This window comes from Cynoglossus semilaevis, chromosome Z (genome assembly GCF_000523025.1).
Source record: "Cynoglossus semilaevis isolate Cse_v1.0 chromosome Z, Cse_v1.0, whole genome shotgun sequence".
In the NCBI taxonomy this organism is placed as follows: domain Eukaryota; kingdom Metazoa; phylum Chordata; class Actinopteri; order Pleuronectiformes; family Cynoglossidae; genus Cynoglossus; species Cynoglossus semilaevis.
The window spans coordinates 10,301,478-10,315,610 of NC_024328.1; the positions used below are offsets into that span (position 1 = coordinate 10,301,478).

Genomic DNA, 14,133 nt, shown 5'->3' on the forward strand with positions numbered 1-14,133 from the left:
GCTAATTATAGCAAGTACCATCATTTGCACCACAACATCCAGATGAGCAACCATGGCTCCCATGTTTTTGTGGTGAGGTAATGAATAGACTCGGCTGACGGTGTAACCAGTGTTGGTCTCTGTCTTTAACAGGAAAATCCCATCTGGCCATTGTGCAGAAGGTGAACAATGAAGGAGATGGCGATCCGTTCTACGAAGTTCTGGGCCTGGTCACTCTTGAGGACGTCATTGAGGAGATCATTAAATGCGAGATTCTGGACGAGTCCGATCTTTACAGTAAGTTTGTATGAGTCATGATGAACTGTGTGTCTTGTTTTAGTCCCTGAATTTTGCTTCCTGCTACATATGATGATTTTCATATCATTTTCTACACTGCATTACAATAATTGATTACTTCATATTTGAGGTATACTGGATGAGTCGATTATGTTAACCTATAAATATGTTGGGTTTTTTTTTTTGATGATTTTTACATGTTAACTACAAAGGATGAATTAGGAAATACAAGTGAAATGATTTATCTGTTAGCTTGTTCTCAAAATAAATTTAGGAGTTTGTAACTTGATTTCAATCCACATAAATGGCTAATAAATAACGTCTGTCATCTTTTTGTCCGTGTGTGATCGTAGCTGACAATCGCACCAGGAGAAAGGTGGCACCCAACAAAAACAAGAGAGACTTCTCAGCCTTCAAACATGAGAGTGAATCCAAAGTGAAGATTTCTTCTCAGCTTCTGCTCGCTGCCCATCGGTTCCTGGCTACAGGTGGGAAGCAAACAAATTCACTCCTGTTCATAATGCTACTCTGTTATGTTATAATTTTTGAGAGTATACATTTAAAGTGTCAGAATTTGAGCATTGCATTTAACCAGCCCAGTAAACATTAGTATGGACTGTATATGATAGAGTTTTATTTAAAACAACCACATGCATGTTAAGCTCTGGTGGGCCACATAAAATTAGGTGGTGGACCTGATTTGGTCCACGTGCCACGAGTTTGACATATGTGATTTAGAGCAGTGGTTCTCAAACTCTTTATACTCTGTACCACCTGAGATATTATTGAGGTCTCTGAGTACCACCATGATGACCAACATTAAAATATAGCAGCATAGACCTTCACTGTTAGCTTTCACCACAGGAGAGATGTTTAGAAATGTTTAGAAAGAGGTTTATGGTTAAATGTTGTATTAGTTAGTACATGGTATGTTTCAGATTTATTCAATTGAAAATGTAAATGTGAAAATATGAACTTTCCCCACATACCACTAGAGAGTGCTTGTGTACCACGGGTGGTACACATACAACAGTTTGAGAACCACTGATTTAGAGAATTGTTTCCCAAAGTCTGGGTCGTGACTCTCAGGTGGGTCGCGAGAGATTTTTATTTTTTGGGGTCCTCTCACATCATGTGTTCCAGGAGTTTACAAATAATGTCTATTGACTTGGGTCGCAAACTTTTAAAATATGGGTCCCCAGAAAAAGAAATTTTGGTAAAACACTGATTTAGACCATCTATTTTGGTTACATGCAGTCCGCCTGCCGGAGTACTGTGCTGACAGACAGCTGTGATGTCACATGTTGCTTGTAAACATGTTGCAATCTTGTTTGGTTAGCGCAGCCCAAAGCTGCCGGAAGCTGTTAGCCCTAGCTGCTAACATGACGAAGCCTCAGACCGTATTGTGTTGCAGCATGTCTTCCCTCTGCGGGGCATTACGTCAGTGTCTGCTTACTCTGCAACTGTTCTTTCTCAGGATGTTGGTCTCATTTTTCTCACTTAGTTCACTGCACTGGAATTTAATGTTCATTTTTCCTAGTGTCCACTCCTGTATGTATTTTTAGGACAGTGACGTTGCAGGTTTTTTTTCCCCCACTCACTTGCTTTGTTTACATGATAGATGCAATTCTAGATTGCCCATGCCTCTCTGCCAAACTGGTGTTATTTTTGGAATAAACAACAATGTTTATTCCTGGTCATTTTGATACACGTCAAGAGCTGAAGCAACGCTCTGTTGCCCATAGGCTTTAACTTTTGCCCCCTTTGTCAGTCTTTGAGAAGTTGTAAAACCAAACTTTTGACACGTGTCAGTAATAAAGCAACTTACAACGAAGTTGCTGTAACTGATTGATGACAGTAAGATGACCCACTGATCTCTGCACTGATTATGTCTGAACAGTGTATTTTGGTCACTGACTTCAGCGATGGTCCCCTGACTGTGTGCTACATAGGATTTGTTTGCAGTAGGGAGTGTTTTCTTTGTTGTGAGTTTGGGTGGGGGCCGAGTCACTTATGGCCTGACTCTGATTGCAACAGTCTGGCTCACAGCAGTTGAGAGATGCATGTTAAATAAGCATTATCACCAATTACACATCGATAATTTTTTAATGCAAGAGTTATTAGGACTGATGTCGAAAATAAATGAACTCTTGATGTGAATAAATGCCTGGAACTGCACATTATCTCACTCTCAGATTTGTGCCCAGATTATTTTTGTTGTCCATGAAAATAAAATAATTAGTGAAGTTAATGGTACAAAAAGATAGAACTCACTGCTATTACATTAAAAACATGTTGTCAGTCATATTTTACTGTACAATAAAACTGAACCAAGTGATCAATATTAAATAATATTAAAATATTTATTAAATACGTCGATGGTGCAGATATTTTTTATCCAAAAATTAGTTTGTTCGAGTCTTGATTTTAACAAAAATCCTGAAATGATTAAACGTCAACAACTTCCTTTTTCTCTTGTTCCTGCAGAGGTGAGCTTGTTCAGCCCGTCTCAGATCTCAGACAAGGTCCTGCTGCGTATCCTGCGCCATCCAGATGTGATCCAGGAGATCAAATTCAACGAGAACGACAAGCTCTCACTGCATCACTACGTCTACCAAAGGGGCAAACCGGTCGATTTCTTTGTGCTCATCCTGCAGGTACAGTAATAACAAACAGTTGTTGTTCTCTGTGTGTGTGTGTGTGTGTGTGTGTGTGTGTGTGTGTGGCTGTTCCATGTTTTACATTCATGAGGGGACAGCAGCTCTGAGCAGGAGTGCTTCCATATTGTAGCGGTTTGAGCCCCAGAGGGACCACAAACTTAATAGCGCCTCCTGTGGCAGCCTGTGTGGAGCAAATAAGGAACTTAAAAAAAAAAAGGCAGTGGCTCAAACTGGTGTCTGAAATTGTTGAAAGTTAATTTAGCTTGTAGAAAGTGGAATTTTCTTGTTTTTATCTTAGTTTACACACTGAGCTGAAGACAAATTTAAAAAATAAAATACAGAAAGTATACATTACAATAGTTTCTGCTATTGTAAAAAAAACCCACAAAAAACATTTTTGGATCTGAGGTGTTTATGAAACATCACAAAATAAAAATAACTTACAACAATGTTTATTTTTGAAATAAAAACTCAATTTTGTCCATGCTGTTTTGAAAACATTGACCACTTGAGGCAGTGTGTTTCTCCGAGTCTTGTGTAGCACGTGATACAAATGGGTTTATAGCTGCTAACTGCATTATGAAAGCTGTTTACAATGCATACAAATATGGCCTCACCAACCACTGAGGAGTTCTGTGTTCTTATTGGATGAACACTTCAGGTGTCTGGACTTTGCATAGTTGATGGAAAATGGGTTTACCAAAAAAAATAAAAAATAGCAGCAGAAAAAATAATTTAATGTTTGACCAGTGATTACGGCAGTGACTATTCCATCGCTGTATGGATTTTTTTTTTTTTTTTTGATTTTTTTTTTTTTGTCTAAATGTAAAAATCAATTCAAATCAAGCGATTGTGCTGATTGGTCACTTCAGCACCAAACTGTGTCATCATGAACAACATCCAATCTCGGCCGGATAGTAAACATGCTTCCTGTAAAGCCAATAAAGTTTACAACACAAACAAAATATTCACTGCCGCACGGTTGATAGATTTACTGCCTGCCACTAGCTTCTTGCTAACACTATAGTTGTCTGTTGATCAACAGAAAGAAGCTAACAGGCTAATGTGCGTCAATACTGGTCCTAGGATGATGGTCCAGAAAAATGACTTTTATTAATAAAATTCATTGATTTTTATTTTTATTTTTTTTAGACGTCAATGAAATTCTGATCATTGACTGATACATTTCTGATTTTCCTTTAAATGCTAACATTCATAACAGCCCACTGCTGCCTGATTGGCTGATCAACACATCCTGCTTTTTAAATGTCAGACACCCATAGCTGTGCATCCTGGATTAAAAGGCTGACCTTCCACTGCCTCCCCCCTTACCCCATCTGCTACCCTTTCTTTGACCCTCATCTCTCCCTACTCCTAATCCTCCCCTTCTCCATGCAACCTGTCAAGTAATTGCCTCACTGAACATGCCTGGAACTTTACTGTATACCTGCCCTGCTCTAACAGTGGCTGAAGGCTTTTTTCTTTTACTCTTGTTGTCGTATAGTTCATATCTCCACGTAGAGCTGTGGTGAATCACCAAACCAAAAAAAACAAACCTTTTTGTTTCGCATTAGAGAATTGTTTTGCTTTTTAGGAAATCACAGTTTCAGGCTTTAACTATTTGAACTGGGAGTCACATCCTCTCTCCTGAGTTTCTTACAATAGCCTTTAATTAAAAGCACACTAAATTCCAATGTCACGTCACATGTGGTTTTAAAGTGTGTGTGTGTGTGTGGTGCTGTGGTCAGTGCAGCTGTAAATGCATCTTTTGTCAGTAACTTTTTTTTAACACATACTGCTGAGTATTCTGCTTGTGTCATGACCATGTACTGCCCTGTTGTAGTACTACCTTCTACCACTAAACCATTGTTTTGTGAATGATGTGGGTGAATTTTGTGTCTAGTGTTACAGATCCTTTTTTTTTTTTGAGTTCTTGAAGATGTTATTCAGTCCTTTGTTAATCCTGCCAGACGACAAGGTTGTCATTGGTGGTTTTTGTTTTTACGTCCACATTTTCCAAAGTGTTGCAAATCTTGGCTCAGTTCACCAGTGAAAGTAAAACCTATATATTTTATAGCAAATATATTTTGAATGTTACCAAAGTAACAGAACTAACCTCACCTTACAATTACTGTCATTACTGTTGTTGTTGTTTTACATACACTGGGGCCCTTCACTCGTTTGTTTTGTAAGCACACATCAAAGCAAAGCAGCCACCGAAATGTTTTCACGACTTAAATGTCCTGTCACGTGAGTCCTAACTGGGATTTCACAGTAAGAACTGTTTGAATTGAATGGTTATTAAAATGAAAGACACCAAGGGTTAAAGCAGGCGTCTAGAACAGCTGGAACATTGTGCTGAGAGACAGTGACTGTGTGTCTGCCCTCCCCCTCCACCCACCTTCCACACCCCCACCCCTAGAGGTCTTGCTGTTCACTAATTGATCCCATGATATAATATGTTAGCGGATGATGGGGCGGGGCGGGGGGGCGGGGGGAGGGCAACACTAATCAGTCAGCTGTCAATACACAAATCACAAACACTTGTATTTCTCCTCCCATTAATAGTCACACTCGCACACACCCACCACCACCATCACAGGGTGGGAAAATCTCACTTCATTGTCTCAATCACACACATTTCCCACAGTCGGTTCCATAATTCAGCCCAAACAATCATTAGAGCTGCTTTTCATTCTACCCTGCTGTTTGTCTCTGCTCTGAGGTCACATGATGAGGCTTATTCACGGAAAAGAGACCCCCACCTGCGGAAGAGTCCTGTGAGACATTTTGTAAAAGGGAGCAGAAATTTCCACTGTTGATCTGTGAAGGTTGAGAGGTAGAGTGTGGGGAGAGGGAGTCTGATGTTCCCACGTCGCACAGAAACACTCAGTTTCTCCACGTTACTGTCGTTACTTCCGTTACTCCGCAGTTAGGCATGTATTTACATTAGCAGAGCTTCTCATAAATTGCTGTATATAATTCTACGTGCTTGATGAGTTATTCACATCCTCTGCATTTTTGCCTGTGAAAATACTTCTTGTGGAAAATTTGTGTCCTGTCCGTGTAAACAAAATTCACATTCCAGGGGAGCAGGGTTTTAAAATAGACGGAGGAGCGGGAGAGAGAGGGAGAGAGTGAACTTGTTTTAATCTGATGGTAAATAATTCTCACGCATGACAAGGGCTTATTAATTGAAAAGAAAAATCTATTTTGATGTTGCTGGTGTGAAAGGAGGACATGCAACAATGAGCTCATTTTAAAAGAAGTCTCCATCTCACAATGTTACTGTAATTATATGTGAATGAAAAATAGATTTTAAAAAATGTCTAATATTATTCCTATTGCTATTATTTGTGTATTTTTATTTTTTTAAATTAGGACCAGACAAGTTGACACTTTATTGGTGCTTTAATGCAATATGATCCATTAATATGATTAATATTATTATTACTGATTGTTTATTATCATTAACATTTTTATTTTGGAAGTCTGTTCCTTACTGGCTGTGAAACCCCTTCCAGAAAATTCTAAATAATAATAATAATTTTAAAAAAATCAGTGATCATCAACTGGTGGCCCATGGGCCTAATCTGGCTCACCAATCCATCCAATCTGGTCGACAAAAATTTTTTACTTAATTTTATTTGAGTGTCTGGCTGCCAAGGTGTCTATTCAGAAAAACCCCTGGTCTAAATACTGGGTTTGTTGACTGGACAAGTAGAAAAGAAAAGGACGATAAATGTGCACAGAAAATGGAGATGCTTTTAATGAGTTAGATTAGTCCAATGGAATAAATAAGAATTTTAAACACATTAAATGAAAGTAAAAATAAAATGAAAAAACAATATTACTTCTATTCGATAAATAATAGGATTGAAAAGTTGAAAGGTTGTGTTGCTCTATTTTGAGTGGTGTTACCTCGATGAGACATAGATATTTAGGATCCCCAAGAATTCCCGAGAACTAAAAACCCAATATACCAATGTTAGTGCCTCAAGTTGTGTGTGCGTGCACGTCTGTGCTGTGTGTTTTTGTGTGTATATTTCCTTGGTAGTCATCTCCCTCTCAGCCGGTCAGCTGTTTGTTTATGACCAGTGTGATTCATGCCTCTTTAAAAAATGCTGTGAGTCGAGTTTACTGTTCATCAGTCCTGTCCTATCACCAGGATCCAGTCAGCCTCTGGACATGTTTGGACATTTAAAAGGTTTTAATGAGAACTGGTCTAAAGTTTATAGTTTTGCTGTGTGGAGGGATTGTGTGGAATATTTGTTGCGAAACACAAACACTGCAAAACACAAACACACAACGTGGACTACCTTTACACACCGACTGTTTTTATTTCTGACTTTAGTTCTTTATCTAATCTATTTTTTCATTGTGCCTCACTGTGACCCGGTACCAAATGACCTATGGACTGGAACTGGTCCACGGACTGGAGGTTGGGGACCCCTGATCTATACAGTCTTCCAGTTACAACCGACCCTTCAAGGGGAACTGTATTGCCGATGTGGCCCCCGGTGACAATGAGTTTGACACCCCTGGATTAGAACGACTCTGTTTTTATTTTTGGTACTGTTTGGTTTTGTTCCGTGTTACTGTTGCGGAGGAGGTTTTGTTCCGTCTCTGCTGATAGAAAATCGATTCTCATTCGCAGTGACTTTATTATGAGCCTTCAGGGGCTGGTCGTCGGATACGACAATATCGTTATCCGTTGGTGTTGAAATGTTAGCAGGCTGTTTTGAACAGATTTGGAAGAACAGGTCTGACTGGAGCACCAACTGGCTTAATACCTCTCACTCCTCACCTGCACCTCCCTCTCTGTCTATTCTCTCCTTCTTCTTCCTCCACCCTCGTCCCACGTGCCTCTCTGTAAACACCAAACTTGCAGCAGCTGCTAACATATGTGCCTTAACATCTCAAAGAAACACACACACACACATATATATACACAGTATATATATATGCCTGTGTGTGTATATACAGTATGTATATATGTGTATATATATGTGTGTGTGTACATATATATATGTGTATGTGTGTGTGTGTGTGTGTATATATATAGAGAGAGAATTCATTCACACCTCAATTCAGTGTGTGTTCCAGTGTAGCTCCTGGCTCACAGACACACTGCCTTGACCATATGTCAAGGTGATTAGCATTTTGTTTTTTTTTTTTTTTTTTTTTTTTCAAATCTGCTGATACATTGTAAGTGGCCAAAAGCTGGCGACAGAGCTGAGCAGGTTTAACCTTTGCCTTTAGAGTCAACTGAAGATGTAACACTGCTTAAAACCTGGTTATGAAAACAGTCGTGGTCCATGGAGTCATTTTTTTATTTTTTTTTTGGGCTGTCTCTTAAAGCACGTATTGGCACATCATTAAAAGGTGAACCACACAACCGGACCAGCAACCAATGAGCAGCTTGAACCCTATACTGTACTGACGTCAGGATAGACCTGACAGGGTACATTTTTGCAATATGTTTGCATTTATTATATTATTATTTATAAACTTTTTATTGGCCTAGAGCAGTTTTTATAACAGTATTATTTGATTTTGGAATCCAGTTGCCAGTCTGATTGGATGGTTCGGTGGGCCAGATTTGGTCCATGAGTCATGCCTTGATAACCACTAGTTTAATTGATGCCTGGCTTTAAATTTTCCCAAAAAAATGACAGTTTTTTGTGTGCAAAATTCACAGTTTTGTTTTTGTTCTTTCTTTTTTTTATTGTCTTTACTTAAAACCAACTTGATCTCGACTCGACTCGACTTTTACGAAAAAATGTCTATTTGTTTCTTAAGTCTAAATTGTGTTTTCCTTCTCGTTTACAATTACTGTACGTTTTTTTTTTTTTGCTTTTTTCTGTCAGTGTCTGTGGTTGCAGCTGTGGCTCAGTGGGTGGAACCGATTTATTCAACCCTAAACCGTGTTTCTTGACCCGTGCCGTATAACAATAACGTTTTTCCAAGCAGTGTTAGTGTGATGAGAAGACTGAGAGATTGGTCAAGCTATAGTGTAATGTCCCTCATTTGGCCATCAAAACGGGAAGATTCAGGGAGAATATCCATCTCCTGGTGGTGTCCAGTTACAGTAGGAGGAAACAAAGCTTGAAAACCGGCCTTTTGTTTCAACTGACATGGCAGCAGCTGCTGGGCGTTGATGTCTCTGGTCGCCCTAACTAAAATCATTAATGCATACTAATCTCATGCAAACATGGACCTCCTGTCTTATTTTGCCCTTCTCCCTTTTTTTCCCACCCTTTTATTTTGCCACCTGTTGTGCAGCCCTGGGGGTAGGTGGGCAGACGAAGGAGGGATGCCAGGGTGGATTAACTGTCCTGTGTAGTTGCTGCAGTTCACACATTCCAGCGAAGTGATTCCAGCCAACTGCGTAGAGGCCGCCTTCACCCCCTGTTGTCCCCTCGTCCTCTCATCCGTCCGTGTTTCTAATTTGACCTCGGTGTCTCTGACTTTCACTGTATCATCAGTGCCGTCAAACTTTGACTAACACAAGCGTCATTAACACAAGGACAGTGTGAACGCGATAACTGGCAATGCACCCGGACACACTGCTGTTAATAAATGTCCTGTGTAGAACTGATATTGTACTGCCCTCTAGAGGCCAAGCCAAGTCTTAGTAAAAAAAAGAAATCGTCGGACTTTGATGGATTTGTTATTGTTGCTAAATTATTTAAAAATAAAATAAATGACGTCATTATTATTTACCAATATTACACCATTCATTGTCCAGTCTATTTTACTACTTTTTACTTTTTACTTACTTTTATTTTTGTTACAACTGTTATCTTAAAAAAATGTATTTTAATCTGATTAATTGGTTCTAAAATTATGGTAATAGGCTCCCGCTAGTGGTACATGTGGTGATCAGATAGTTGTTACAAGGAGCTGTTATATTTTTTTGCTTGCTCTGTGTGTCTGTGTCTGTGAATGTTTATTGTTGGTAATACTGGTGGTACTTACAAATATCAATATTTACAAATATGGTACGTGGTGTAAAAAGCTTCAGTACCACCTAACTAAGTCCTTTCTTTAAAAAAAAAAAAAAAGGTGCCATATTAAATAAAAAAATAAGTGAATCTGCAATTTTGAATATGTCACTAATGTGACTGATGTGGTTTTTGTCTCTTCATCGTACTTGTGTCTGTTTGTTTCCCTCAGGGTCGAGTGGAAGTTGAGGCCGGTAATGAGAACATGAAATTTGAGACCGGACCGTTCTCATCCTACGGCGTCATGGCACTAAGTGCTCCTACATTGGGTGAGTGTAAAAAAAAAAAACTCCTTTCTGCTCTGTTCTTTCTTCAGAACATTACATTGTTCATCTGCTATTGCGCTCCGATCAATGTGAAAATAAGCCAATTATTAATGTGCAAGATGGCATATGCAGTCATCTTGTGGCAGTTTACGACAAAGCCATGTCGTATTTTCGTGGCTGTGACACGTGAAGCAATAAAAGCAATGTAGACTTTATTAAACAAAATGTAGTTAATAATAAAAGGGGAATGACACACAGAATTAAAATTTGTTACTTTGTCAGTTGGAAGAAGAAATGTAAAAAAAAAAGAAGTTAAGTTAAGTAAACATGTGGGAATTTGTGTATAATTTGTATATTTATAGAGTGCGTAGTTATTACCCTCCAAAGTGCCTTGATTAACATGTAAACACTTTTCCTTTTAAATCCTCTCCAGGTTAGCTCTGGTGTATGTTTGTAGTCATTCATCTTGTCTGTGTGTTCTTGACAGACTCTTCGTGTTTCTCAGTTGTACATCTGCTCTGTTTTCTGCTCTGCCTGTTTGCTGGGATAAAAAAAAAAAGTTCTGACATTGAAGGATGTTGGTTTGTTCAAATGGCTACAGTCAGGATTTAAGGAGTGGTAAATTTATGATGTTTTTACATTAAAATAAATAGCAACAGAGTAAAGAATCTTTCCTGTTGATTTTGAAAGAACTTTTTTTTTTTGAAAGAAGCATTTATTAATTAAATTAAAATACATTTAATAATTTAACAATGAACAAATAATTAATAAAAAAAAATTAATTCATTGAAAGGTTAGAAAGAATAAATCAAGATAAAATAATTAATTTAATTTAAAAATGAAAAACAAATTAAATTAAAATATAATACATTAATAAGCTAGAAAGTATAAATCAGGATAAAAATAAATTAATTGAAAAATAAATTAAATTAAAAAAAAATTCATTAATAAGTTAAAAAGAATAGATAAATATAAAACATACTTAATTTACAATTAAAAATAAATTAAATAAAAATAAATAAAAATGAATTCATTAAAAAGTTAGGTAGAAAATAAATCAAGATAAAAGTATTTCCCTGTGACATTATTTAAATTACTCTTAATATTCATGCATTTTACAGAATTTTAATTACAACATTAAAGAAGTAACATAAATATTAATATACATTAGGAGTCTGTTTAATCATTCTGATATAAAATTGACTTTTTTGAAGTTCTGTTTATAATAATCCACGGGTTATTGTCAGAAATGAAGAAATTGTTCACGTGACACAAACACTGTTAGGACAAAATAGGAGACTGACAGAAGTGTTTATATAAATTGAATTAATTTTTCATTTTCCAGCTTTCTGTCCTTATCTGTCAGCCTCATCCAAACACCTTCAAACTCTTCACTCCAAACAGTGTGATTTGTCTGTCTGTCTGTCTGTCTCAGAGTACAGCAATGTTCACCTAATGTTTTTGCACGTCCTAGCCCAGTCCTTGGAAGCAGAACGGTGTCTCTATCTCCCACTGTCTCACTGACTGTCCCTTCCTCCTCCTCCGCCTCCTCCCTTCTTCTCCCTTTGTTCAACTCCGCCTTCCTTCTTCGTTCTCTCATCTCAGTGGCTGCATCTCGTCCTCGACACCTCTACTTTAAGAGGTTTTCTCTGTTCTCTCGGTTGCCAGGTAAACTCCGGCATGTCTGGGGTCTTTAACAACGAGGATGGGCAGGTCTGGGTTAGCCTGGGGCAGGTGGGAGGGAGGGGGGAAGGGAGAATTTGGAGGGTGGTTAAATCTTTATTTTCTGCACGTGTCTCCAGAAATGTGTTCTTGTTGTTGTTGAAAAAAAGTGGGGAAAAAAGAATTAAGAGTAAGCTTTGACATCAGGAAGAAGAAAAGTTGATGTACTTTTGTTTTGAGGAAAAATGCACGTGATTCTTTTGCTTCCTGTGAGTTAGTGTTGGTTTTTGGCAGAGAAGCTCTTTGTTCTGCTCATGTAAACCTGTTTGTTTTTTAAGTCATGTTAATGACGTGAAGTGAGCACAGCCGGTCGATAGGAGGTGCTAAAGAATAAGAATTTATTTTAGTCGTTACTTACTTAACCAAGCCATGTTTACACTGTTTTAGTTTTTTGTTTACTATAAGATTAAATGTAATTAGGTTTCAGACAGATTTAAATATATATATGTATATGTGTATATGTATAGGTATAAATGTAATTATACATTTATATGTATATATATGAATATATGTGTATATATAGATATATTGATATAGATATATTGTATGATTACAAGTTGCCAGCAAAGAGAAATAATTCCTAGTCCTAAAGTACTAAAAATTATAAAAACTATTATAATTATTTTTAGTCAGAGACTAGTTTAGTAGTAAGGATATCATTTAACATTCAGATTAAAATTAAGATTAGGATTTAAAATACCTTCTTTTTTACCATATCAACCATATGTACTATAACTATAACTACAGATTAAATTAAGTGTAAACAAAGGCTTTTTTGACCTTAAGTAGAGACAGATCAGTGAGAGAACATTGATGTGTTTAGACAAGTCCAATGCATTCCAATTAAAAACAGATTGTAGATATTTAGAGAAAAAAGTGAAGTCCTTTTTAAAAAATATTCACAGCAAATATTGGCAGTAATTTATAAAGGAAAATTGCTTAATTTGTTGAAATAAAAAATAAAAATCACCAATCATTAAGTAATTGTGGAAATAAAAAATCTGCACATCTGTCACAGGTGACATTTTCTTTATATTAAGAACAGAAACAAAATGTTTGGTGAAGTAGGTTTAGAAAATAAAGGTTAAGGTTATGATAACAGACAGATTAGATCAAAGAGTTGTTTAAAGAGCCGATCAAAGAGCCGATCTGCCACAAACCTCACTGTCATTCTTCAACTGACGGGACACATGGAGACAGAAAATGGTTCAGATGAAGAGGGATGGGATAACATCGTGGGACAGATGAGACTGTGTCTCTTTGTTGTTTATTTAGGGTCACTTCCTCACCCTGTACAGGTCTTTTTGACCAATGACTACAAAGCTGAGATTTTCTCATTTCTCTTCGATGTTGTCCCATCTCTCACGTTGACAAACCAACCTTATAAAGCGGCAACAAAAATTAACTCATAACAAAGTATTCAAAGTTTAACTCAGTAGCTGGTTATAGTGCCTTGTGACATCATCATCATCATCATCATCATCAGTGACATAATTTAAAATCTTAGAATACTAACTCTGCTCAACAGATCAGAAATGTAAAAGTTTGGTTTCATCAAAACCAGCGTAGGTTTTTCTTAACATCAGTTACTGATGGTACCAAAGCCAATTTTTTAAGCAATTAAAAAAAAAAACTCTTCCTGCCCTACACCTGCTACTAGCTAACATGCTAATTCTGTTATTTGGAGTGTAGCAGGTATCAATTTTTTCAAGTTAGTAACAGTTAGAAGGTAAAACACAAAATCATTTTATTTAACAACTTTTTTTTTAGAAAGCTTTCTAGAAAGCTTTGAAGCATTACTGATTAGAGAGCAGGATAGTGGGAAAAGTACGGAGCCCCTTAAGGGACATGGGGGGGGGGGGGTGGACGGATCTATATAGTATAGTAGTATAGTATATAGTATATCTAAGACATTTTGCCACACATACATACAGGGTAATACATTAAGAAAAATCATATACAGTACGTACAGTTGGGAAATCTATGATACCGGCATGTCATGCGTGACATAAGTACTTATATATATGGTGAGCATTTAATTAATGTAGGGTACCACAGTTAGACACAGGAGGGCACTGTTGTTGCATAGATTTCCCAACCGTACATGATACATGATAGTTTATTTTAATGTGTTACTCTGTATGTATGTGTGGCAAAATGTCTTAGATATACTTTCTCATGAGCACGAGATACGTTTCTTCC

The 14,133-nt window shown here is 37.3% G+C and overlaps 1 protein-coding gene across 1 annotated transcript in view; it reads left to right on the forward strand.

Moving 5' to 3' along the window:
* LOC103397876 (metal transporter CNNM4) overlaps window positions 1-14,133 on the forward strand; it is a 38,406-nt gene that overhangs the window by 14,924 nt on the left and 9,349 nt on the right. Inside the window, exons 2-5 of the mRNA XM_008336293.3 lie at window positions 133-276; window positions 630-764; window positions 2,764-2,933; window positions 10,116-10,212. Of these exons, the coding sequence (XP_008334515.1) occupies window positions 133-276; window positions 630-764; window positions 2,764-2,933; window positions 10,116-10,212 (546 nt within the window). The remainder of the gene's footprint in view (window positions 1-132; window positions 277-629; window positions 765-2,763; window positions 2,934-10,115; window positions 10,213-14,133) is intronic.